This window comes from Peromyscus maniculatus, chromosome 13 (genome assembly GCF_049852395.1).
Source record: "Peromyscus maniculatus bairdii isolate BWxNUB_F1_BW_parent chromosome 13, HU_Pman_BW_mat_3.1, whole genome shotgun sequence".
Classification (NCBI taxonomy): Eukaryota; Metazoa; Chordata; class Mammalia; order Rodentia; family Cricetidae; genus Peromyscus; species Peromyscus maniculatus.
In genome coordinates, this window is record NC_134864.1 from 23,521,005 (window position 1) to 23,544,634 (window position 23,630).

The following is a 23,630-nucleotide window of genomic DNA, read 5'->3' on the forward strand; positions in this document are numbered from 1 at the left end:
TTCTCTCATCACAAACATGAGGCAGTTTTATTCTTGCTTTTTATTTAATGGTAGTAATTGTGATACTCAATGCTTAGATATGTTAACAACTCAGGACTACAAATATGGTCACATTTTTTTCCACATATTTTACCTGGATTAATTTTCTAAAGACATTTCTTTTCTTTCTTTCTCTTTTTTTTTTTAAGATTTATTTATTTGTTATGTAGATAGTATTCTGTTTGTATGTTTGCCTGCACGCCATAGGAGGGCACCAGATCTCATTACAGATGGTTGTGAGCTACCATGTGGCTTCTGGGAATTGAACTCAGGACCTCTGGAAGAACAAGTCAGTGCTCTTAACCTCTGAGCCATCTCTTTAGCCACTAAAGATATTTCTTAACACAAAGAAGTTTCCCAGTTTTAGGATTCTTACAGATTAGGTAAGATAATGATATTTTCCCTGTTTACTTGCTTAATTAAAAAAAAAAAAAAAGTTCACAGAGAAACCCTGTCTCGAAAAACCAAAAAAAAAAAAAAAAGTAAACTGAGCCAGGCGGTGGTGGCGCACGCCTTTAATCCCAGCACTTGAGAGGCAGAGGCAGGTGGATCTCTGTGAGTTTGAGGCCACAGAGAGAGTTCTACAGAGGGAGTTCCAGGACAGGCTCCAAAGCTACACAAGAAACTGTCTCAAAAAACAAACAAACAAAACCTAACAAAAAAACCAAAAAACCAAAAAAAAAAAAAAAAAAAAAAAAAAAACCAGGTTCTCTAGCATTCTCTGATTATTACACATTAATGTCTGAAAGTATCATTATAAACCCATGGATTTAAACGCATAAAATAAATTGTCAAACTTTGCAATTAATCTTATTGATAGGTTCTTTTTATTTTTTAAATTAGTTTTTCAAGGCAAGATTTCACTCTGTAACCTTGGCTGTTCTGGAACTCACAATAATTGTCTATAACACAGCTCCTAGGGATCAGATCCCCTTGTGGCATTTGTAGACACTGACTCACATGCATACCCCATACCTATATATATCATCAAAAATACAAATAAAATCTTTGAAAAAGACAAAAATTCTCCTTACATGCCACAATGTGGCCACCAACGTCCTTATTTCACACTGATATATTGCTTGTGAAATGATCTAATGCTGTTCTTCACATCCACTTTTCTCCTTCAGTAGAGGTTCTAGCCTAGAACATGTACTGTCTTTTAATTATGTCTTTCAAATTCTAAAATAGTTCTGCTATTTTTTTCTGGCCTCTCTTAACACTGTCAACTCCTTTTTAAAAATAATTTTTATCCATTTTTAGGAATGTCTGAGACAGAAAGAGTGCAAGAGAGAGGAGGAGGGAGGGAAGGTGAGGTGAGGAGGGGGAGAGAGAGGTGGGGAAAGAGAGGTGGGGGAGCAGTACCTTCAGAAGCTAGGAGAGGGCATCAGACTCCCTGGAACTGGAGTTACAGACAGCGCTGAGCTGCCATGTGGGTGCTGGGAATTGAACTCAGGACCTCTGGAAGAACAGCCAATGCTCTCAACTGCTGAGCCATCTCTCCAGCCCACACTGTCAATTCTTAATCTATGACATTAAGTTGGCTTTATTTTTTAAAACATAGAACATTCTTCAAGATAACACAAGTTCAGATGGTGATGATCTACACTTATTACATCTGGAGGCACACACTCTAGATCTACATTTACATCTGGAGGCACACGCTGTGCATCTTCTCTTACATTCGGAGGCACAGGCTGTGCCTCTACACTTATCACATCTGGAGGTGCACACTGTGCATCTATATTTACATTTGGAGGCACACGCTGTGCATCTGTCCTTACTTAGATGATGCTCATTTGGGTCACCCAGTCAAGGAATCACTCTATTTCTCCGTTATATTACTGACTTGTTCTTCCCCCTATCTATATAGGTCTAGGAATTTCTCAAAACTCAAAGAATGATAGACATGTATTTTCCAACACAATTATTACCAAGAGAAATCATAAGCAAATATCAAACTTCAGTTAATAAAATGCATACTCAAGTATTTAGGGATGCCTGCATCTTATTGTGAATTGTCAAAACATAAGAAGTACCCTGGACATAGTAGTGCACACCTTTAATCCCAGCACTTGGGAGGCACAGGCAGGAGGACATCTGAGTTGGAGGTTGGTCTGGTCTACATAGAGTTCCAGGCCAGTCAAGGCTAGAGAAAGTGATGGATGAGAATATGACAATGTAAAGGAAACACAGTAAAAGTTAACAATTGGGAAATATAATTGATGGGTATAGGGTATTTACTGTGTATAATACTTGTTAGAAATACAAATAAATATGTACTTACTATGTATAATTTCTTGAAAACTAATACATTTGAGTATTTTCCATAATAAAATGTTGAGAATTTGGGGTGAAGGCTGTATTCTCAACTGGTAGAGTGCTTGCTTACTCTCATAGGCCTTGAATATGGTAGCATATGCCTTCAATCACAGTACTTGGGAGGTGGAGGAAAGTGGACTGCAAGGTCAAGGCCAGTTCTGACTACACAGTGAGTTTGAGGTCTGCCCAGGCTACATGATATTCTGTCCAAAAAGGGGGGGGGGAGAGACAGAGAGAATTTTAAAAACATGCTGTAAGAGGCTAGCTTACAAAGAAGACAGGTGGTAATGGATAGAAATGATCTACCTAATACTGTCTGAAAAACAGACAGCACTTAGAAAACTGACAGGTGGTTCCACAGTCACCTAATATACACAGTGTCCGATCTGTGTGCGCACAGGCTGGAGGTGTGGCTCAGTCAGACTGTCCTGTGCTCCTGTGCATTTGGTCCTAAGCTCCACTTCTAGCACTGCCCTTTAATGGCTGGGTCAGCTCTACAACCCTTCTCTTTACAACTTTTTATGCATATGTGTTTGGTTACGTGACTGCCACAGTGCATGTAGAGGTCAGAGGACAACTTTTAAGAGCTGGTCGTCTTCTTTCACCACATGGGTTCCAGGAATTAAATTCAGGTTACAGGCTTGGCAGCAGGCATCTTTACGCACTTACAGAGCCATGCTTAAAACAGTTTTATATGAGAACAGGAAAAAAAAAAAGCCAAATAGTTGTCCTTTAATTGTTTTTGTGTGTCTTCATACATACGGCATGCACATGTGTGCGTATACATTTGCTTGTACGGGGTGCATTTGTATGATGATGTGAATGCACATTCGTGCCAGGGGTTGATGCTAAATGTCTCCCTTCATTACTTCCCACCTTGTATAGTGGGTGCTTGACAATTTGGCTTGTTTAGCTAGGCAGTCTGACTGCTCCCAAACACTGGGTTACACCCAGTCCACGACACTCTGCTGGCATTTTCTGTAGGAGCTAGAGATCCAGACTCGGGTCTTCAAGCAGCAAGCACTTGACCTGTGGAGTCACCATCTCCCAAGACCTCTATACAAAACAGTATCTTTCTACAGTAGTATCTTTCTACAGTAGTATATATGTAATTGAATATATACAGATAGTATGTATGTAACTTAAATTAATAAATACTTTAGGGAGATGTCTTTTTAACCTATATCCTTTATGGTTTATTTATCCAAACAGACCAAAAAATATTTTTCTTATTTTAAAATTCTTTTTTTAATGATTTATTTTTATTTTTTTGGTTTTTGGAGACAGGGTTTCTCTGTGTAGCTTTGCGCCTTTCCGGGAACTCACTTTGGAGACCAGGCTGGCCTCGAACTCACTGAGATCTGCCTGGCTCTGCCTCCCTAGTGCTGGGATTAAAGGCATGCGCCACCACCGCCCGGCGATTTATTTTTATTTTTATGTACATTGGTGTTCTGCCTGCAAGTATGTTTGTATGAGGGCGTCAGAGCCCCTGGAACTGGAATTACAGACAGTTGGAGCTGACATGTGGGTGCTGGGAATTGAACCTGAGTCCTTTGGAAGAGCAGTCAATGCTCTTAACCACTGAGCCATCTCTTCAGCCCTTATTTTTGAGACAGAGTTTCTCTGTGTAGTTTTGGTGCCTGTCCTGGATCTCACTCTGCAGACTAGGCTGGTCTCGAACCCACAGAGATCCAACTGGCTCTGCATCCCAAATGCTGGGATTAAAGGTGTGCACCACCACCGCCTGGCTATTTTAAAATTCTTAATAGAGTAAATGCAAACCCACTTCTATTTTGTAACATAGTATATATGGAAGGATGTTTGTAATATTATTAGAAAAACTAAACACAAATGAGTTTTCATTATGGGTGTGGCCCTATAGGTTAACCAAGCTCTAGGATATGTGTATCAGTACATGTCCATCAGTATATAAGTGCATCAATCAGTACATGTCCATCAGTACATGTGATCAGTATATAAGTGCATCAGTACATGTCCATCAGTATATATGTGCAACAATCAATACATGTGCCTCAGCACATGTCTATCAGTACATGTGTGCCTCAGTACATGTCCATCAGTACATGTGTGCCTCAGCACATGTCCATCAGTATATAAGTGCATTGGTACATGTACCTCAATCCATGTGCAGCACAAACTGGATTCGGTGAATTTTTTTAAAACCTAAGTCAAGGATATGAAGTTGGAAGGGGTGGTGACAGAGTGAGGGTAGATCGCTAAGGAACTGAGGTCAGCATGTTCAAAATACTTTGTGTGCTCTTTAAAAATACATTTTAAAACTAAATTAGTTATCACATACTATACTCCTAAAAAACCAGATTCCTTTACTTTTATGTGTTGCCTAGTGCCAAGGAGCCTAGCAGGTGCTGGTTCTTCTGGAACCAGAGTGAAGGTGGTTGGGAGTTCTGCCTGGGGCCTCTGCAAGAGCAGCCAGCACTCTTACCCATAAGCCACCACTCTGGCCACGTCATGTGCCCTTTTTGAGTTTACTATACTTGCTGCTGTTGTCTCTGCTTCACAAGTGTTTGAGTTTTTGTGTGAGGTCTAAACTGTGCTTTTCTTTGTAAGCATAACCTCTTGTAGAATCTACTGATGATATTTACAAGTCATTCAGGTCGCTATAGTCAGTGGCAGCTGCTGGTCTTTATCCCATGGCCACTTTCTTACTTTATCCACAATCTGGCAGCACATCTTGATCAATGGAGCACATTTCCAACTACCTCCAGCCACAGCAACCATTCCACACTCAGATGCATTCTTTTAGTCAGCCTTCACATGACAGATAAGTAACTATTATATAAAAGTAAAAGGTAAAACTATTTTCAACTATTACTTTCTGTAAATGGTAAAAGTACACTTTGGTATTTAATCTCTTGTCTATAATTTAAATTAAAAGTCACATGTCTACTTACTTATAAGAATTGAGACTTTATGTAGGCATGGCCATTTGTCATACTTGCTTTTTTTCATTGAGTTTTGCCTAAAATACAATGAATTCTTCCAATTTGAACCCAGAAAACTTTTTTCAACATGGAAAAGTGTTTTCTGTAATATATGTGAACTGTTATTTCTTTAAACTCTAAGTATGTCAAATGTTTTCTAACATGTCCTTTAAGGGGCTGCGGGTTAGCTCAGTAGCAAAGTGCTCACCTAACATGCATAGGGCTGTGGATCCCGTCCCCAGCTCAAAAGAATTATTTTAGATTACCCTTTTAAAAAATTATGTTTGTACCAGGCATGGTTGTGGATGCCTTGAATCCTAGCACTCAGAAGACAGAGGCAGGCAGAGCTCTGAGTTCAAGGTTAGCCAGAAACAGAGTAAGACCTTGCTCAGACAAACAAACAAAACAAAACAAAAAACTAGTAATAATAAATAAAAGTTATGTTTGTAAAGAAATTGCTTATTAGGGCTCAACCACCCAATTACAAAAGCACAAACTGACTTATTAAATCAAGAAAAGACATGAACTATAGTGTTAGTAGCTACATAATAGCAAACAGAAGGGAAATGACAGCAGAAGTGTTGATAGGCATGCCCGGTGAGAGGTTCTGCAGTAAGACTAAGTGAGGTCAAAGGTTAGGTTAGCAACTTAGGTAGTTACAATAGGTAGAGGGTGGTATGGTACTGTGACTGCATTCACATACGCTGCAGAGAGCACATAAAGGTTAGTAACTACACCCCTCATAGCTGACCACAGAAGCATTCAGTAACGAGCTAGCATTATTCTAAGGTGACCATTTTATGTATTACACACCAATGCAGAATGTTCTATAAAATACCGCGTCAAACAATTGGATATATATTATCTGAAACTGTAGCTGGGCTTGAGGGTACACACCTGTAATCCCAGCACTAAAAATGGGGCAGGAAGATTTCAAGTTTGAGGCTGGCCTAGGCTAAACAGCAAAACCCTGTCTCAAAACAACAAGAAAGACACAAACCTGTATAACTTTCATCATCACCAGACAAAGGCACCTCTCTTTTTAGCAGCAACTCCAATTCCTCTGTCTCTGCTACATCCACTGGACGCTCTCCATGTTTATTAGCTTGAAATGGATTCCCACCATGACGAAGCAACAGTTTCACTATCTGCAACATTAAAGAGCAGGAAGATTTAGTTCTGTCGTTTATTTCAGACCTTTCTCCCTCTCTTCTTTTACACGTGTGAGTGTTTTGCCTGCATTTGTCTGTGTACCACTCGCCTGCCTGGTGTCCAAAGTGCTCAGAAGAGGGCATCAGATCCCCGGGATTGGCTGGAATGACACATTGTTGTGAGCTGCCATATGGGTGTGGGAACTGAACCAGGCATCCAGAAGAGCAGCATGTGGTCTTAACTACTGAACCATCTCTCCAGTCTCTCAAGCCAGTTTCTTGACAACACAACATCCATTTGAATGTTATTTTGTCTATTCTATATCCATGGCATAGCATCTACTCAAAATTATTATTATTATTATTATTTTAAAGATTTATTTATTACATGTACAGTGTTCTGCATGCATGTATCCCTGCAGGCCAGACGAGAGCACCAGATCTCATTACAGATGGTTGTGAGCCACCATGTAGTTGCTGGGAATTGAACTCAGGACCTCTGGAAGAGCAGCCAGTGCTCTTAACCTCTGAGCCATCTCTCCAGCCCCCAAAATTATTATTACCCTTCACTAATTGAACTTTCATTAAACCTTACTCCACCCAATGATTTCATCTATTATAAAGAAATGTTCTCCTTAATTTTTAAATGGGGGTGGGGGTTGTTGGAACTGGAGAGATGGGGTAGGAGAGCTGGAAAGATGGTTTCACAGACTGGTCCACATAGAGTTCCAGGACGGCCAGGGGTATATATAGAGAGATGGTCTGTCTGAAAACCAAGATTCTTGACCCTGCTGAGAGCTTCCTATAACCATCAAGAAGCAATCAATGTAGGTATAGAGGGTTGGAAAAACATGCCACAAAGTTTCCAACATAAACAACATTTTTACAGATAGCCCTATATACAAACACTCTAATGAATAGTTACATTCACTTAAAATTGCTTAAAACGTAACAGGCAACAAATGAGAAAGTAAGGAAAAATGATAAGCCAAAAAAGTAATAAATACAACTGGGTGGTGGTGGCACACACCTTTAATCACAGCACCGGGGAGGAAGAGGCAGGCGGATTTCTGTGAGTCTGAGGCCAGCCTGATCTTACAGAGTGAGTTCTAGGACAGCCAGGGGTACACACAGAGAGACCCTGTCTCAAAAATAAATAATTAAATAAATAGTAACAATAGCTACCTAAAACAGAACTAGGAGTAAAGCAGCATAAAGATGTGTAAATAAGGTACAATATACTTGTGAATGGCAGGGCACAGATAGGCCCCTGGGAAGCTGTGTCCTGCCCTCCAACCCTCACCTCTTAGACCTGTTCATAGATCTGCTCTCTTTCAACTTACCCTCCTTAAAAGGTTTGATGTTTCTTAAAGATATTGTGATTTTTACTGAATGGAAAAGTATTTCCTTAGCTTAGTCCACAGGACATGGTGTAGATATCTAGGGTAAGAGATGGCTCAGTGGTTACGCACTCTCATTGCTCTTGTAGAGGACCTGGGTTCAGTTCCCAGAGCCAAGATGGTAGCTTACAACTACCTGTACATGGATACCCTCTTGTCTTTGCAGGTTCCTGCACACACATGGCGCTCACATGCATGTAAGTTAAATCTGTATGTACAGTTATTTTAAACTCTTAGTCTTGAACAGAGCACAGCGGTGTCCTTCTAGAAGGGCTGCAAACATTACTGAGTGCTTAAAGCATATGAGCTCAAATGTCACTTTTGGAAATACTGTGCTGGTAGGAGCATATTTAGAAACTTAGGGTCACAGAAATAGGTCTAAGTCACAAGGTATAATTCCACTTTTATAGCAGGTGTCTACCTACTTACCAGCCAACATTACAATGTCTTTAATGAGAAAAATGTGAAAATATCTTACAGAAAATAATGAAGAAAACAGCACTTTTCATTTCTAAAATTTATTTTGGTATATATGAAGTACAGCAATACAGAAGGGACTTTTAGGGTATTCTTCCCTGATGTTTCCACATTTTCAAGGTTTGCTTGCATGTCCTTCATTATATTCCCTTTAAAAAGGTCTAATTCTCAGGACTATTGACATGACTGAGATGACTCAGCAGTTAAAAGTACTTGCACTGTGGCAGAGAATCTGGAGTGGGTTCCAGCACTCACAAGGCAGTTAACAACCATCTGACACTTCAGTTCCCAGGTCTTGAACGCCCTCTTCTGGTTTTCACAGGCACTGCACACATGTGGTGTACAGACATGCATACACACAAAGTACCCATGCATATTTTATTAAAGCTTTTTTTGTTTGTTTGTTTGTTTGTTTGTTTGTTTTGAGACAGGGTTTCTCTTTGTGTATAGCGCTGGCTGTCCTAGAACTCACTGGCCTCAAACTCACAGAGATCTGCCTGCCTCTGCCTCCTGAATGCTGGCATTAAAGGTGTGCACCACCACTACTTGGCTAAAAAGCTTTAAAAAAAAATTAAATAAAAAGAAACCTCTCTCTTTTTAAAGGTATTATAATTTTAAGAGGAGGAAATGGATGCTCACAAGAGAGACCTAACTTATTTAATTAAGAGCACAGTAATTGCCGGGCGGTGGTGGTGGTGCATGTCTTTAATCCTAGCACTTGGGAGGCAGAGCAAGGCCTCTCTGTGAGTTCAAGACCAGCCTGGTCTACAGAGTGAGATCCAGGACAGCACCAAAACTACACAGAGAAACCCCATTTCGGAAAAAAAAAAAAAAAATTGGTGAAGCAAAAGTGAACTCATCTATGTTTTCCCTCCAAATCCAACTTTCAGTTGTAAAACATTTTAAAGAGATAAGCAACACAGCACTATAACCTCTGCTGTTAGTGTATGTCCCAACCATACTCCATCTATTTATCTGACAAATGAAAGTATTGTAATAAAATGTTTACCAAATTGTTTAACTTATTCTCAATTAAATATCACATATTTTATTTTCAGGGAGTTCTTTTGAGTCTCATTGTGTAACCCTCACTGGTCTACTATGTAGACCAGGATGATCTCAATTTCAAAGACCTGCCTATCTCTGCCCCTCAAGTGCTAGGATTAAAGGTGTGCAATGCCATGCCTGCCTGAACATGGCTTACTTTACGAAAAAATAATGCTAAATCAAGTTAAGTACAAATAAGAAGTCAGAAAATAGAAAAAAAGAAAATAAAGATGAGGTAAAGGAGCAATGAATGAAATTCAAGATCAGACAACTAAGAGGTGTGCTCAATTACTCCTGGTTGCCTTTGTTGAGTGAGAATATACACCATGACTTGTTCACCATACTCACATCTCTGTGTCCACTGCTGGCAGAATCATGGAGGGGCGTGTCATCATCTAATCCTTGTGTGTTAACATCTGCTCCTGCTGCTATCAGTATTTTAGCAACGTCGTAATATCCAACATTGCACGCTTCATGCAAAGGTGTCCAACCTAAAGTGAGAATATGAACAAGATTCATGCTTTCCATGTTCATATCTATATGTAGCACATCAATTCTAAATCAAACATGATACAAAAGAAAAAGGAAAGAGGAAGAAACAATTTAAAAGAAACAAGAACACCATCAATTTTGCAGAAAGTTAATTTGAGGGAATATTAGTTTCAACGGAACTAAATTATTTGATAAAATATTAACTTTATTCAGTATTAATTTGGTTTAATTCATAATCAAAACTATAGAAAAAATAAAAAAGGCAAAATATGAGTAATTTTGGTAAGTCAGTTAAAATCCTTTGTTTTATGTCTTATGTTGATATCTTTTCTAGACTTTATACTACTTTAAAAAAACATGTCATTTTGTTTTCGTAATTAAATGTGTTCACTCTTTTCTAGATGTAGTACTGCTTTTAAAAAAGATGTCACTTTATTTTCATGATTAAATGTGTTCACAAATAATAGAAAACATTAAAAAACACAAACAGCACTGTAATCCTATAATAATCCTATCACCAAATATAATTGTTTTTAGAATTTCATGTAATTCTTACTAGCTTTCTCCATATTCAGAAACAAGGATGTATGTTTGTTGTGGAATATTTCTTTACACTGTAAAGATGTGTCTTTGCCTACGGTGCCTTCTGATTGGTTTAATAAAGAGCTAAATGGCCAATAACTAGGAGGAGAGAAAGGCAAGGCAGGACTTCCAGGAGAGAGAGAGAGAGAAACTGGGAGGAGGAATCTAGTATTGCACCAGCAGACGTGGAGCAAGTCAGATGTGTCGTACAAAGAGTTAACCAAGCCATTTTGGCAGAATGTAGATTAAAAAAACATGGGTTAATTAAGTTATAAAAGCTAGTGGGGAAAATGCCTAAACTAAAGCCAAGCTTTCATAATTAATAATAAGTCTCTGGGTCATTATTTGCAGGCTGGTGGTCCAAAGATAGCCCAACAAGAAGGCTTGCTACAGATGTTTAATTCTTTCTCTGAAGTAGTGTTTCTTCCCACCCCCACCCCCCCAGACAGGGTCTCTCTATGTAGCCCTGGCTGTCCTGGAATTCACTCTGTAGACCAGGCTGGCCTCCAACTCACTAAGATCCACCTGCCTCTGCTTCCCCGGTGATGGAATTAAAGGTGTGCACCACCACCACCCTGGCTATGTGGTGTTTCCTTTTATTGTTATGTTCTTCTAGAACATACTATTGCTTTGATTCTTTCCAGATTCCATCTCTCCTAACAGCCCAGCATGGCTTCAGTCACCTCAGGATCCCCCTGAGCACTGGAGTTACAGGTACATACTACCATACCTGGGTAGGACACAGTACTCAACTGACTGAATAAACAGTTATTTATTTTTACAAGTTCCCATCCTGGGGAACTGGCTTACTGTTAGATTTGAATTTAGAAAAAAAAAATGCTTCAATATTATCCCTTACTCAATTTTTATACATCTCAGATTATGTTTTAAAATAAATCTGTAAATGTAGAATCTTAGATGAACAGTGATGTATGTTTTGGGTAGATAATAAAATGTATCATCACCCCAGAATGCATCAGTGTCTCTTTCTCTCCATTTTCCCTCCCTCCCCTCCTATCTCCTCTTCTACAGAGATCCCTCTGCCTCTACCTCCAAAGTGCTGAAATTATAGGTGTGATAATATCCAGTCCTAATGAAGACATGAAGAAAAGGACCGCTTCATACACTTTTTTTGTTGCTGAGAGAGGGCCTGACTTTGAACTCGATATGTAGCTAAGACTGCAATGCTTGGCCTCCTGAACTGCTGGGAATAAGAGGTGTATGTCATTTTGCTTGGCTTTCATATAAGATATAAACTGATGGATACATGACTTTTGGTAGATAAGCTGCCATTATTTAAAATAACTTACAATATGCATCTCCTTTATTATAAGTAATTTCAATTCTACTAAGATACTTCATAACTATGTACAAATACATTTCTAAAAGAGTGTTCACTACAGTACTACTTAAGAAAAGCCAGGCATGGTGGCACATGCCTTTAACCCAGGTGGCAGAGGCAAGTGTATCTCTGTGAGTTAGAGGCCAGCCTGTCTACATAGCACATTCAAGAACAGCCATGGCTACACAGAGAAACCCTGTCTCAAAAAACAAAACAAAACAAAACCAAGAAAGGCTATACTATAAAATATGAAGCTATTAAAATTGAAATACCAGCAGGCAGTGGCGGCGCATGCCTTTAATCCCAGCATTCAGGAGGCAGAACCAGGTGGATCTCTGTGAGTTCGAGGCCAGCCTGGTCTACAGAGTAAGATCCAGGACAGGCACCAAAACTACACAGAGAAATTCTGTCTCGGAAAAAAATAAATGAAATACACAAACACATCTTCCAAATATTATAGGTAAATTACAGAATTATAGATACACAAAGAATTATTTCATGTTTTTTAAAGTCTATGTATAATTATGTAAATGTTAAATTTTATGCATAATCATGAAAATAAGCTGTTAGATAGTTTTCCAAGTTGTTAATAATTTTGTAGAAGAGAAAAAGTATGGGGTGTGGGGAAAGGCAAGAAGAGCATAACATGTGAAATTCCATTTGACTGTGGCCAAAGGCAAAGAAGTGAGGCGTGCAGTTAAGGAGAATTTCTTTATTTTTACAAGCTTTGACTGCTTGTATTCTTAAGAGTGGTAAGAATTATGCTACCTGGGTAATGAAAACTAACAAAGGCTAGCGAGAAGGCTGAGCAGATAAAAAAGGTACTTACAGGGCAAGCCTGGAGACCAGAGAAACCTACATAAGGTGGAAGGAGAGAACTGACCCGAGTTGTCCTCTGAATCCACATGTATGCTGTAGCACACGCCCCACTTTCCTAAACACACTAATATTAAGTATACTTTTAAAAAAGAAAAGATAATTCTACTCTCTTATAATCCTTGTATTCAAGTTAATAAACATTCTTGAAACAACTATTTATAAATTAACCATATTAAAATATTATATGCTCAAATTTACCTAAAATAGAAACTAATATATATATAATTACACAGTAGTATATGCAAGTTGTATACATAAAAATCTGATTAACTGTTAACATGGAAATGTAACAGAGATCAAGGTTTTATATATACTTCAATTCTGAATAAAATATACTTTTAAAATTATAGCCAGGATGCTTCCATTTCAGTCCCTGGCACCAGTGTCAATAAGGTCTCACCTGCAAAGTCTTTTACGTTCACATTTGCCCCTAAACTTATTAACTCTTTGACTTGCTTCACATCTCCTCGAATAGCAGCCATGTGTAAAGGAGTTTCACCGCGTTCATTTCTTTTATTAATTTTATCTTTTTGTCGAGAGGAAGAGCTGGGCGTCTTCTTCTGGGCTGGTGTTGCTTGTGACGGATGACTTGGTGTGGAATCTGTAAGAAAGAAGACAGTTCAGAAAAGTTCCCAATACCTGTGAACCGCATCAACTACCAGCATGGCACGGTAACCCTATGGATGCAGTAGTGGCCCACGTACCTTGGTAGTAACCAACTGCTCTCTAATTGGACCGAAAGACCCACTCAACAAGAAGGAAGCCATGCCTAGTACTAATTAATTAGTACTAGTGAAATGATGGTTACTGGAGAAGAATCTACAACTACTAATTTAGTAAACCAGCATAACCCTTAATAACAATCTATAAACATTTGTCCTTATACAGATAAGTGTAGTTTCTAACTCTTACCAAGGAAGCTTCTCTTTGCAACAGATGGAGACCATTACAGGAAACCACAACCACCAAAACATAGATCTGTGGAGCCCAGTCCCAATGGATATGTCTACAAAACATTCCTATACCTAAGGCCCAGGGAACACTGAGGAAGAGGGGCAGAATGATTCCAAGAGTCAGAGAGTCAGGGACTTTGCTGGGAGATTGTGTTTCCTGGTAACATCAAAAGCTATACTGTAGCTTAAGTTTTCCTGTGTCCTGGCCTGCTAGCAGTCGGGACAAATCTCTCCCACTCATGTTCCCCAAGCAAACACACAGAGACTTGTATTACTTATAAACTGTATGGCCGGGAAAGGCTTCTTCCTATCTGTTCTTATATCTTAAATTAACCCATTTCTATAAATCTATACCTTGCCACATGGCTCGTGGCTTACTGGTATCTTACATCATGCTTCTCCTTGTGGTGGCTGGCAGTGTCTCCTTGATTCAGCCTTCTCACAGTATTCTCCTCTCTCCTTGTCTCACCGACACTATCCTTCCTGCCTGGCTACTGGCCAATCAGTGTCAATACTATGTTAAAGTTAAACCTTCCTTTTTGAAAAAAACAAAACAAAACAAAAACAAACAAACAAAAACAGAAAAGGGGAAGTGCTGTGGGATGTCCTGTATGCTGTGAATATATGTTGCTATGATTGATTGATTGATTGATTGATAAATAAAATGCTGATTGGCCAGTAGCCATGCAGGAAGGATAGTGTAGGTGGGACAAGGAGAGAGGAGAATGCTGGGTGGAAGAAGGCTGAGTCAGGAGTCAAGAGCTGCCAACATGTAAGATATCGGTAAGTCACAAGCCACATGGCAAGGTATAGAATAATAGAAATGGGTTAATTTAAAATATAAAAATAGCTAGCCAGAAGCCTGCCATGGCCATACAGTTTATAAGTAATATAAGTCTCTGTGTGTTTGCTTGGGTCTGAGCAGCTATGGGACTGGCGAGTGAGAGAGATTTGTCCTGATCATGGGCCAGGCAGGACCAGGAAAACTTCAGCTACACTATACCCATAAAGTCTCACCAACATAACCACCCAACTGTGAGCTAAACAAGGACACTAACGAACATGCCCAACTGGATAGAGATCAGCATACAAGGTCTCAACCCCATACAAAGAACTACAGGCAACGAGTAGAACTGGGAGCAAGAGGGATATCTTTCCCCAGGCAAACAGCATACTAATTGTTTGTCCAGTGCCAAAGAGTCAGCCTTGAAAACATATATACAAGTAACATTATATAGACTCAATGGGCATATTTGGGAGTGTGTGTGTGTGTGTGTGTGTGTGTGCGTGTGTGTGTATGTATGAATGTATGTATATTCAAATACATATATACATGTGATATGAAGAAAGAGCCCATGACTTTGAAGAACAGCAGGTAAGGGTACATAGGAGGATTTGGAGGGAGGAAAAGGAGAAATGTTATAATGAATGTACAATCTTCAAACAACAGCAGCAAGATACAACCGGAAAAGAAGTTCTAAATGACTTTGTATTCTTTAAAAGTTCTTAATGGTAATATTTCTTAGAGCACAGGAAATACCTTCTTAACCTAATAATCTAAAAATTGCCAGGCAGTGGGGCCTTTAATCCCAGTACTCAGGAGGCAGGAGCAGGCAAGGCCAGCCTGGTCTATAGAGTGAGTTCCAGGACAGCCAGGGCTACACCTTTGTCTTGAAAAATAAAACAAAACAAAAAGAAAAAAATGAGTTAGATATACTGGTAAGAAGCTAACATAAGAAATATTTTTCCTTTCTGTCAATTCATAAAATAGGTTTAAAATGATAATGGAATATCAAATATATGTTTCCTTAATGAATAATTTGATGAATTAAAATGTATTTTTCTGGGCATATTGTAGTATATGAGAATCCAGATGAAGAGACACTGGAGGCTGGCATTCACAACATTGACTAAAAGCACTAGAGTTCTCTTCTGATATAATGCACAAATTCAACTCAGGTTATTTTACTATGAAAATTAAGTCAAAGATCTATAAGAAACAAAAGCAGTTAGAAAAAGATTTGTCAAAATCATGCTTTGCTATGATTCACATATTTTTAACACTTATTTTTATTATTTTAAATTGTATGTGTGTGTGTGTGTGTGTGTGTGTGTGTGTGTGTGTGAGAGAGAGAGAGAGAGAGAGAGAGAGAGAGAGAGTGTGTGTGTGAGAGTGTGTGGGCTTGTGCATGATTGCAAGTGCCCCCAGAGCTGGAGTTATAGGTGGTTGAGTCATGTACTCTCAACCACTGAGCCTGCTCTCCAGGCCAATTGACATCTTTTTATTCTTGATTTAGTCTGCACATCAAAAAACAAAGCCCTCTACCCTTACTCCACCAATTTTAGAACTACTAGGTAAAAAAATGGGTTCTTAATCAATTACTTTTGAAAACATACAATCCTGCTCTAAGAGGGGAAAAAAATCCAGAGAACGTAAGTTTTCATCATCTGTCTTGCAAGACATCACAGCCAGAGCTCTAAAGCATCAGCATCCTTTCCCATACAGAAAAATTTAGAGGTTTACTTTTGGGATTTCAAGTACAGTGTCTCACCAACAATTTTTCCATTTAGTTATTTCTAAAACATGGACTCAAGAGTAAGAAGCTTAATTTATTCAACACCATATCTCAACTGCTTACAAGACTTCCTGGTACACACTGGAACTCAAAAAATGTGCTAAATAAATTTTATAATCATGACAGTCAAATAATTGAAGAAGATGAACCTGCTGACTTTCTTATAAACTAAAGGCTCTATCAATGGATAAAGCTCTAAGCACATGTCCATGATAGTTAACAACCTGTAATTTCAAAAGCTTTCCTCTCTACTTCCACACATATTAATAAAGTTGACTAGCAATTTAAATGAAAATAACCAGTTGTAGATTAATGCAGTATAATCATATTTATACTGGAAAAACAAACACACACCTAGCAACAACAAAAGATATACTTCTGACTTGGTCTAGTAGTACAGGCCTGTGATGTGAGTCACTCAGCAGACTGATGAGGCAGGAAAACTGCCAGTCAAGGTCTGGCTAGGCTATGAAGTTCAAGGTCAGCATGGACAATTTAGTGAGATCCTGTCTCAAACTAAGAGGTAAAAACAAGGTTGAGGATGTGGCTTAGCACATCTTTCACTTGCCCAGTCTTTACCAAGTTAATGACAGAAACACTGACTGTTGGGACAATGAGTTGTCTCGGGGAATAAAAGTGCTTGCTACCACGCCTAGCAATCTGAGTTCAGTCCCTAGTTTCTACATGGCAGGAGAAAACCAATCCCCACAAGCTGTCCTCTGACCACACATACACATGCATATGCGCACATACACACACTGGGTAAAGAAACATCCAAACACCTGTATCAGAGAGCACAAGGCCTCAAACAGGAGGGATAAAGGTTTAAAAAGAAAGAAACAGGGCTGGAGAGATGGCTCAGCGGTTAAGAGCACTGACTGCTCTTCCAGAGGTCCTGAGTTCAATTCCCAGCAACCACATGGTGGCTCACAACCATCTGTAATGAGATCTGGCGCCCTCTTCTGGCCTGCAGGCAAAAGCATGCTGTATACATAATAAATAAATAAATCTTTAAAAAAAAAAAGAAAGAAAGAAAGAAAGAAACAACAGGAGTAATCAAAATAGCAAATTTTATTTTTATAAACTAGTGCTGGAGGAGATAGTTCAGTGGCTAAGAGCACTGGCTACTCCTGCATAGGACCTGGGTGGTTCAGGTCCCAGCACACACTTGTAGCTTGCAACAGTCTGTAACTCAAGTTCCAGGGGATCTGACACCCTCTTTTTTTTCCCCCTTGCTTTTTTGAGTCAGGGTTTCTTCTGTGTAGCTCTGGCTGTCCCGGAACTCACTCTGTAGACCAAGGTGGCCTCTGCCTCCCGAGTGCTGGTATTAAAGGTATGTATCATCACTACCTGGCTTGACAGCCTCTTCTAATCCCCACAGGCTCCTGTATGCATGTGGTGCAAACAAATGGTCGCACACACACATACTAAGGCATGCACACACATATAAAAAAACAAATCATTTTCTGGGCTGGAGAGATGCCTCAGAGGTTAAGAGCAATGGCTTCTCTTCTAGAACCTGGGTTCAATGTTCAGAACCCATATGGTAGGTCACAACTGTCTGTAACTCCAATCTGACATCTTCACAGAGACATACATGCAGGCAAAACACCAATGCACATAAAATAAATAAATCTTTAAAAAAACAAATAATTTTCTAAAAAATTTAAAAATTTAACATTAGTATTATTTTAAAAAATAATAAAATAGGATTCCACATATACATTTTTCAAGGTGGTCAATTTCAAATCATTTGTTTTATTTAACAACTATTTAATTAATGCTCAGTAAGCAAAAAGGACTCTTGCTCTTATAGACCTTGTAATCCGCTGAAGGATACAAAAATAAAACATCATGCAAATAGTGAAAAAAATTAAAAACTAATGTTATGAATAGTGCTGATTAAATTCAATAAAGGATAAAAACTCAAATTAGTAAAAGAATTGTGAAAGACAAGGTTACCCTGACTCTGGGCACATTAACTCAATGATGTAGATGTCAATCACCTGGACTGTTGTCCCTTGCTGTCATCTGCATGAGAAGTGCCATCTGCTTCCGTTCAGAGAGTGGGTACCCAAAAAGAATGCTAACTGGGGTGGACTTCTTACTTCCAGCTTCTTTTTTTGTTTTCTTCTTTTCTGGACCTTCTTTCTCTGTAATGATTAATAAATATGTAAGAATCAGAAACAAATACAAGTCCTCAAGACAACTTCTTTGGTAGATGCTAGGCATGCACATGGACAATGCGTGTATATTAGTTGTAGAAAGACAAAACTGCTAGACTTACGCAAGCAATATTTTTCTGAAAGCTCTAAAAAATATATTCTTGATTCTATTGTTAGAAAAACTTACTACTAGGAATATTTTAATTTTGACTATTTGTTCTATTAAAGTGTAGCATCTAACAATTCAAATAGTTCTTAATAGAGTTGTCCCTTGATATCTCTAAGTTTGTTTCTAGGACTATGGGTAATAAAACCTACAATTACTCAAGTCTCTCAGGTAAAATAGTTCAGGATTTATACATAACCTGTGTGACTCCTCCCATATACTTTGAATTATGTCTAAATTACTTATAACACAAAATACGGAATAGTCTATTAATGCTATGAAATAGTTGTTATACTGCATTGTTTGGGGAATAATGACAAGAAAAAAAATTCTGTATTTTTTTTTCTATTTTATCTGTGATCAGTTGAATCTGTGGACAAAAAGCCAAGTGTATTACATCTTTGAAAGTTCTCTTTCACACAATATATAGTACTGCTGCTAAGCCTACATACCAATGAGACTTACAATTATCACCCTAATTCTAGCAATGGCTTGTACAATCTTGCAAGAGGCTAAGCATTTAAGACAAGTCTCAACACACACAACAATTACTGTAGAAAAGCCATCAAATCATTCCACTGCAGCGACTGGAAAGCTGAATATGGAATGATACCAATCAAAGCTAAATATGAACAGACTAAAGATCGTGTGTGGCTAGGAGTTAACACACATCCTGCAAAGATCCAGAAATTTCCAAAGTCCTTCTCAAAAAGATCCAACCCACCCCACAGGTCAGTTTTAGCTGTTCAGAAAACCCTCCAGCAGTGCAGCAAGTATGCCCAGTTACATGGAATGGGTTCAGGCTGCACTGGGTGGTACAGGTGCGAGACACAGATGTCTTTTTCTTTTAGGAATTCACCTGAATTAATTCAGATATCAGGTACAGTTGAATAAATAAAGGTCTGGTTATTACCTATTAGATATCTATTTCTGGAGTTTAAAATTCAAGTTTAGAGATACCTGAAAAAAGGAGCTGCAAAAATAATTAATAAAATTTGAAATTAGCAAAAATCAAATAGTAGTAAAACTAGCAAGTTTCAAGAAGTCAATTCAAATCTAATATTACCGATAGACACAAAGTTAATGATTGTTCCAGTGTGTCATCTCCAGTTAATTAGAAAAACTGGTATTGTACTGATCTAGAAAAATGAGGTCTTAACACTTTAAACTTTGTAGCTCACAAATGATTAAAATCAATCTGTGAGCTGCTAAGATGTCCATATGTTGAATGATTGATTTAAAAAAAAAAAAAAACCAAATGTTTCAAGACTTATTAAAAAATAATCAACCTTTTTACTGTTTTCTAGCTTCCGTTTTCATCATCCCTGCACTATCTTCAGTAATGACCCCATACAAATCCAATCTAGCACAACATCTAACCTATCACCAAAGTTATTATAAAGCCTTAGAGATGGTTTTCAGGAACACTTTCTTTCCCCTGAAATACAGACTCTGTCTTAACAGTTTTCTATAGATCTTTGTTTTCTAATGTTTAGGGAGGCACAGCTACTGTTGTTTTTAATGCCTTTTTATCTGATAATAATTTTTAAATACAGTGAATGCATTTTTCTCCTAGAATCAACATATTTAATGTGCAAACATTTAATAGAAAGTTGAAAAATGCTTCTAAGAAACAAGTACAACCTGGCTACAAGAGTAGAACCCAACAGGATTCACCTTCTGTGGTTTCTGAGATAGGTTCTTGCTTTGTAGCTTGGGCTGACCTCAAACCTATGATCGCCAACCTTAGCCTCTGGAGTGCTGGGATCACAGATATAGACCATCACATCAGGATGCATTGCTTAATACTTACAAAACTGTGTATCTTGATATAATTTAAAAAATAAGACACTCCATGCTGGACATGGTGGTGCATGTTTTTAATCCCAGCACTAGATTGGCAGAGACATGCAGACCTGGCTGGCTCTGAGGCCAGCCAGGTCTACATAGTTCTAGATCAGCTAGAGCTACATAGTGAGACCTTGCCTCTCCTCCACCACACACATAAAAAGAAAGATAACTCTCAAGTGTATATACCAGGGTTATAGAAAAGAAATACTGTCAAATAATCAAATATACAATTACTTCAGACAAGTCGGATGTATTCCAAATATTTAAACAAAAATTTTACACTTGCATTCAATATTAAGTCTGTTTTTTTCTCTGAGTTACCATAATCATCTTCCTGAATTTACATTTTATGTGAACTAGGAAAAGAAAATGAACTGAATAGTGGCTGGTATAAATAGCTAAATTTGAGACAATTACATATTTTTTAAAATTGCTAAGTATTAGTCTACTACATTTCGAAGTTTATATTTAAAATTTATTCTTTATTTTAATTTTTTAGTGTGGCTTTGGTTGTTATTTGTTTTGGAGACAGGGCCATACCATATGGCTCCAATTAGCAAAGGACTCACTGTATAGCCTGGCAATCTCCAGCTTGTAATCTTTTTGACTTCTGTCTACTGAGGCTTTGGGTCTTAAAGTGTGCAGCATTGTCTATCTATTTTGTAAAATTTGAAATCATCAATAGAACTATGTGGGATCTACCCTGTGAATACCTCATTGATTGGTCACAGACTAGAACACGACGGTAACTGACAGCTCTCACGGTTTTTTGTTGGTTTGTGGGGGTAGGGGTAGCTGGAGACCGAATCCAGAATTTCACACGTGCTGTGTTAGAGCTCACGTACGGAGCTCCATCTCCAGCCATGTGCTCCACTTCTCAGTCACTGAAACACATACTCATTTGTTCTAACTTGCCAAAACTTTAACACAGGAACAACCAAGCATGACCACTTAGTGCTGTCTAACACAGAACTGAAACTGCACGAAGTCTACCTGTAGATTCTTAAGGAAAAATTTAAGGAAAAATCTAAGAAATTTACCTAATACTAATCAAAATAAAAACTGAAATGGTCTTTCCGTCAAATCCATCTTTCTCTCCTTTCTTCTTTAACATTCAGAGCTTTAGAAACAGAGATTTCCCCCTCTCACATTCTAGAAAATTAGTGCTTTTTTCCCTTTTCCTGTCAGAATAAACAGAACACTCAACATTGTCACTTTTTAAGTAAGTGTAGAGTGTTATCACAGGGAAGGGGCAAAATTTTTCTTAGGAAACTTGGTTCATAAACCTATTAGTGTCTCAAAATTTAAAGGATAAAATATTTCCCAATGAAGTAGTTTCCAAGTAAGACAATGGAGACAAGTGAACATAATTAACTCAACTGCATTTTCAGTGTGAATACTGCATCCTGGCGGGAGGGAAGGGAGGTGGCACTGCCATTAAGCCCAGGTTCTAAAACTCCAGGAGAGGTTGAATGTCTGTGTCTTCCGTAGCAGTGGCAGGCAGAAGTCTACTTCAGTCTACCACAGTCTACTTGGTCATGTTTGGGTCGGTCTTAGTGCTCCGCAGTCCCTTCAGAAAGGCACACTAATGCCACAGTAACACTGTCATCAGGAACTTAACACCTCAATGATTTCAGGATGAAATTAGTTCTTCACCACCTCCACACAGCCCCCAAATTTATAAGATAAATAAAATGTATATTAGAAACAGAAGGTTTATGTTCAATTTTGATTGCTAAGTATCATATGCTAAAAACTAAAAAGAAATACCCAGAGACTACAGAAGATTTTCATTTTAGTAACTTCAGAGATAAGAGTGTCAGTCTAATTTTAAGAAGAAATAAAAGATCAAACAAAATAACTAGTCTTGCCAGGCATGATAGAGCACGTCTTATAACACCAGCACTCAGGAGGCAGAAGCAGGCAGATCTCTGTGAGTTTGAGGCCAGCCTGGTCTACAAAGAGTTCTAGGCTAGTCAGAGCTATACAGTAAGACCTTATCTCAAAAACAAACCACTAGTTTTATTCTTTATTTTAAAGATTTATTTATTTATTATGTACACAGTGTTCTGCCTATATGTATACCCGCAGGCCAGAAGAGGGCACCAGATCTCATTACGGATGGTTGTGAGCCACCATGTGGTTGCTGGGACCCCTGGAAGAGCAGCCAGTGCTCTTAACCGCTGAGCCATCTCTCCAGCCCCCACATTCTTTATTTTAAAATGAGGGAGTTTCTCTATACTCTTTATTTAGAGTAATTATGAATCCCAAACAATTGGAGCTATAACTAACTAGAGAATTTCTAACACAAGTTAATGATCGGGGCATTTGTCTAGGCGATCCCATATTTTAATACACTTATGGTTAAATTCTACCTGGGAAGAAAAAAAATCAATAAACACTACAGAATTCAGTGAATAATACTTTTAAGTACTTATTTTAAAGGAGAAATTGCATGACTAAACAACATGATAACGCTGTTTTTATCAAAGTACACTTGGGAAGGATTTACAACAAAGCAGACCAAGAGCCTGGATGCCCTCTCTTAGGGAGGAGTCTGAACTGAAAAATGTGGTGGATTCATATAGTTCATTTAATTTAGCAAAGGTATCTATAAACTTGTTTGAAAATAAGTTACTTATAACACACTACTCAAACATGACAGAACCCACTGGCTAACAGGAACACCTGATAATCTAATTACCTGAGTATGTCCTGTAAGAAGATATAAGTCTCTCCCCCCAATTTTCACTTGTATGTCCTGGGTCTGAATCTACAGAACGAAAAGAGACAGGAGAAAAGAAAAAAGCATACGAAGGGAAATGCAGAATTCAACATAGTAACATTCTTAAAAGACCACCAGTTAATTAGGCAATGATGTATCACTGGCTTTACCTCAAAAATACTACTTTGGAAGAACAGAAGACATTTAAAACATAGGTTTGTCCAACATGTAACATTTCAGCTTCCTAAGTAGAGTACCTTCAAGTTTAGAAATATAACCAATAACACCATGGTATTGTTTGTTTAAGCATAGCTTTTGATGCTATTTCTTTAATTCTGCCAATATAAGAGACAGTGTTCTTATCACTGACTTTCTGTTTAGAATTTGTCTTTGAGTAAGTTGAATCAAACTTATCTTCTATGAAGGCCAAAATTACTCCTAAGACAGAAGACCATCTGGGACCTCAGTATCATCTTAGACCAGACTGTCTCCAGACTGTA

The 23,630-nt window shown here is 38.3% G+C and overlaps 1 protein-coding gene across 11 annotated transcripts in view; it reads right to left on the reverse strand.

The window, feature by feature from the left end:
• Ankrd12 (ankyrin repeat domain 12) overlaps positions 1–23,630 on the reverse strand; it is a 107,348-nt gene that overhangs the window by 50,661 nt on the left and 33,057 nt on the right. For 2 of the 11 annotated variants that reach the window (XM_076549800.1, XM_076549798.1), the window contains exons 4-9: positions 23,110–23,178; positions 18,230–18,376; positions 13,095–13,295; positions 12,645–12,758; positions 9,748–9,890; positions 6,325–6,472 (exon numbers count right to left, since the gene is read on the reverse strand). In XM_076549800.1, the coding sequence (XP_076405915.1) occupies positions 6,325–6,472; positions 9,748–9,890; positions 12,645–12,758; positions 13,095–13,295; positions 18,230–18,376; positions 23,110–23,178 (822 nt within the window). The other 9 variants (XM_076549795.1, XM_076549803.1, XM_076549799.1 and 6 more) reach the window with 8 other exon arrangements.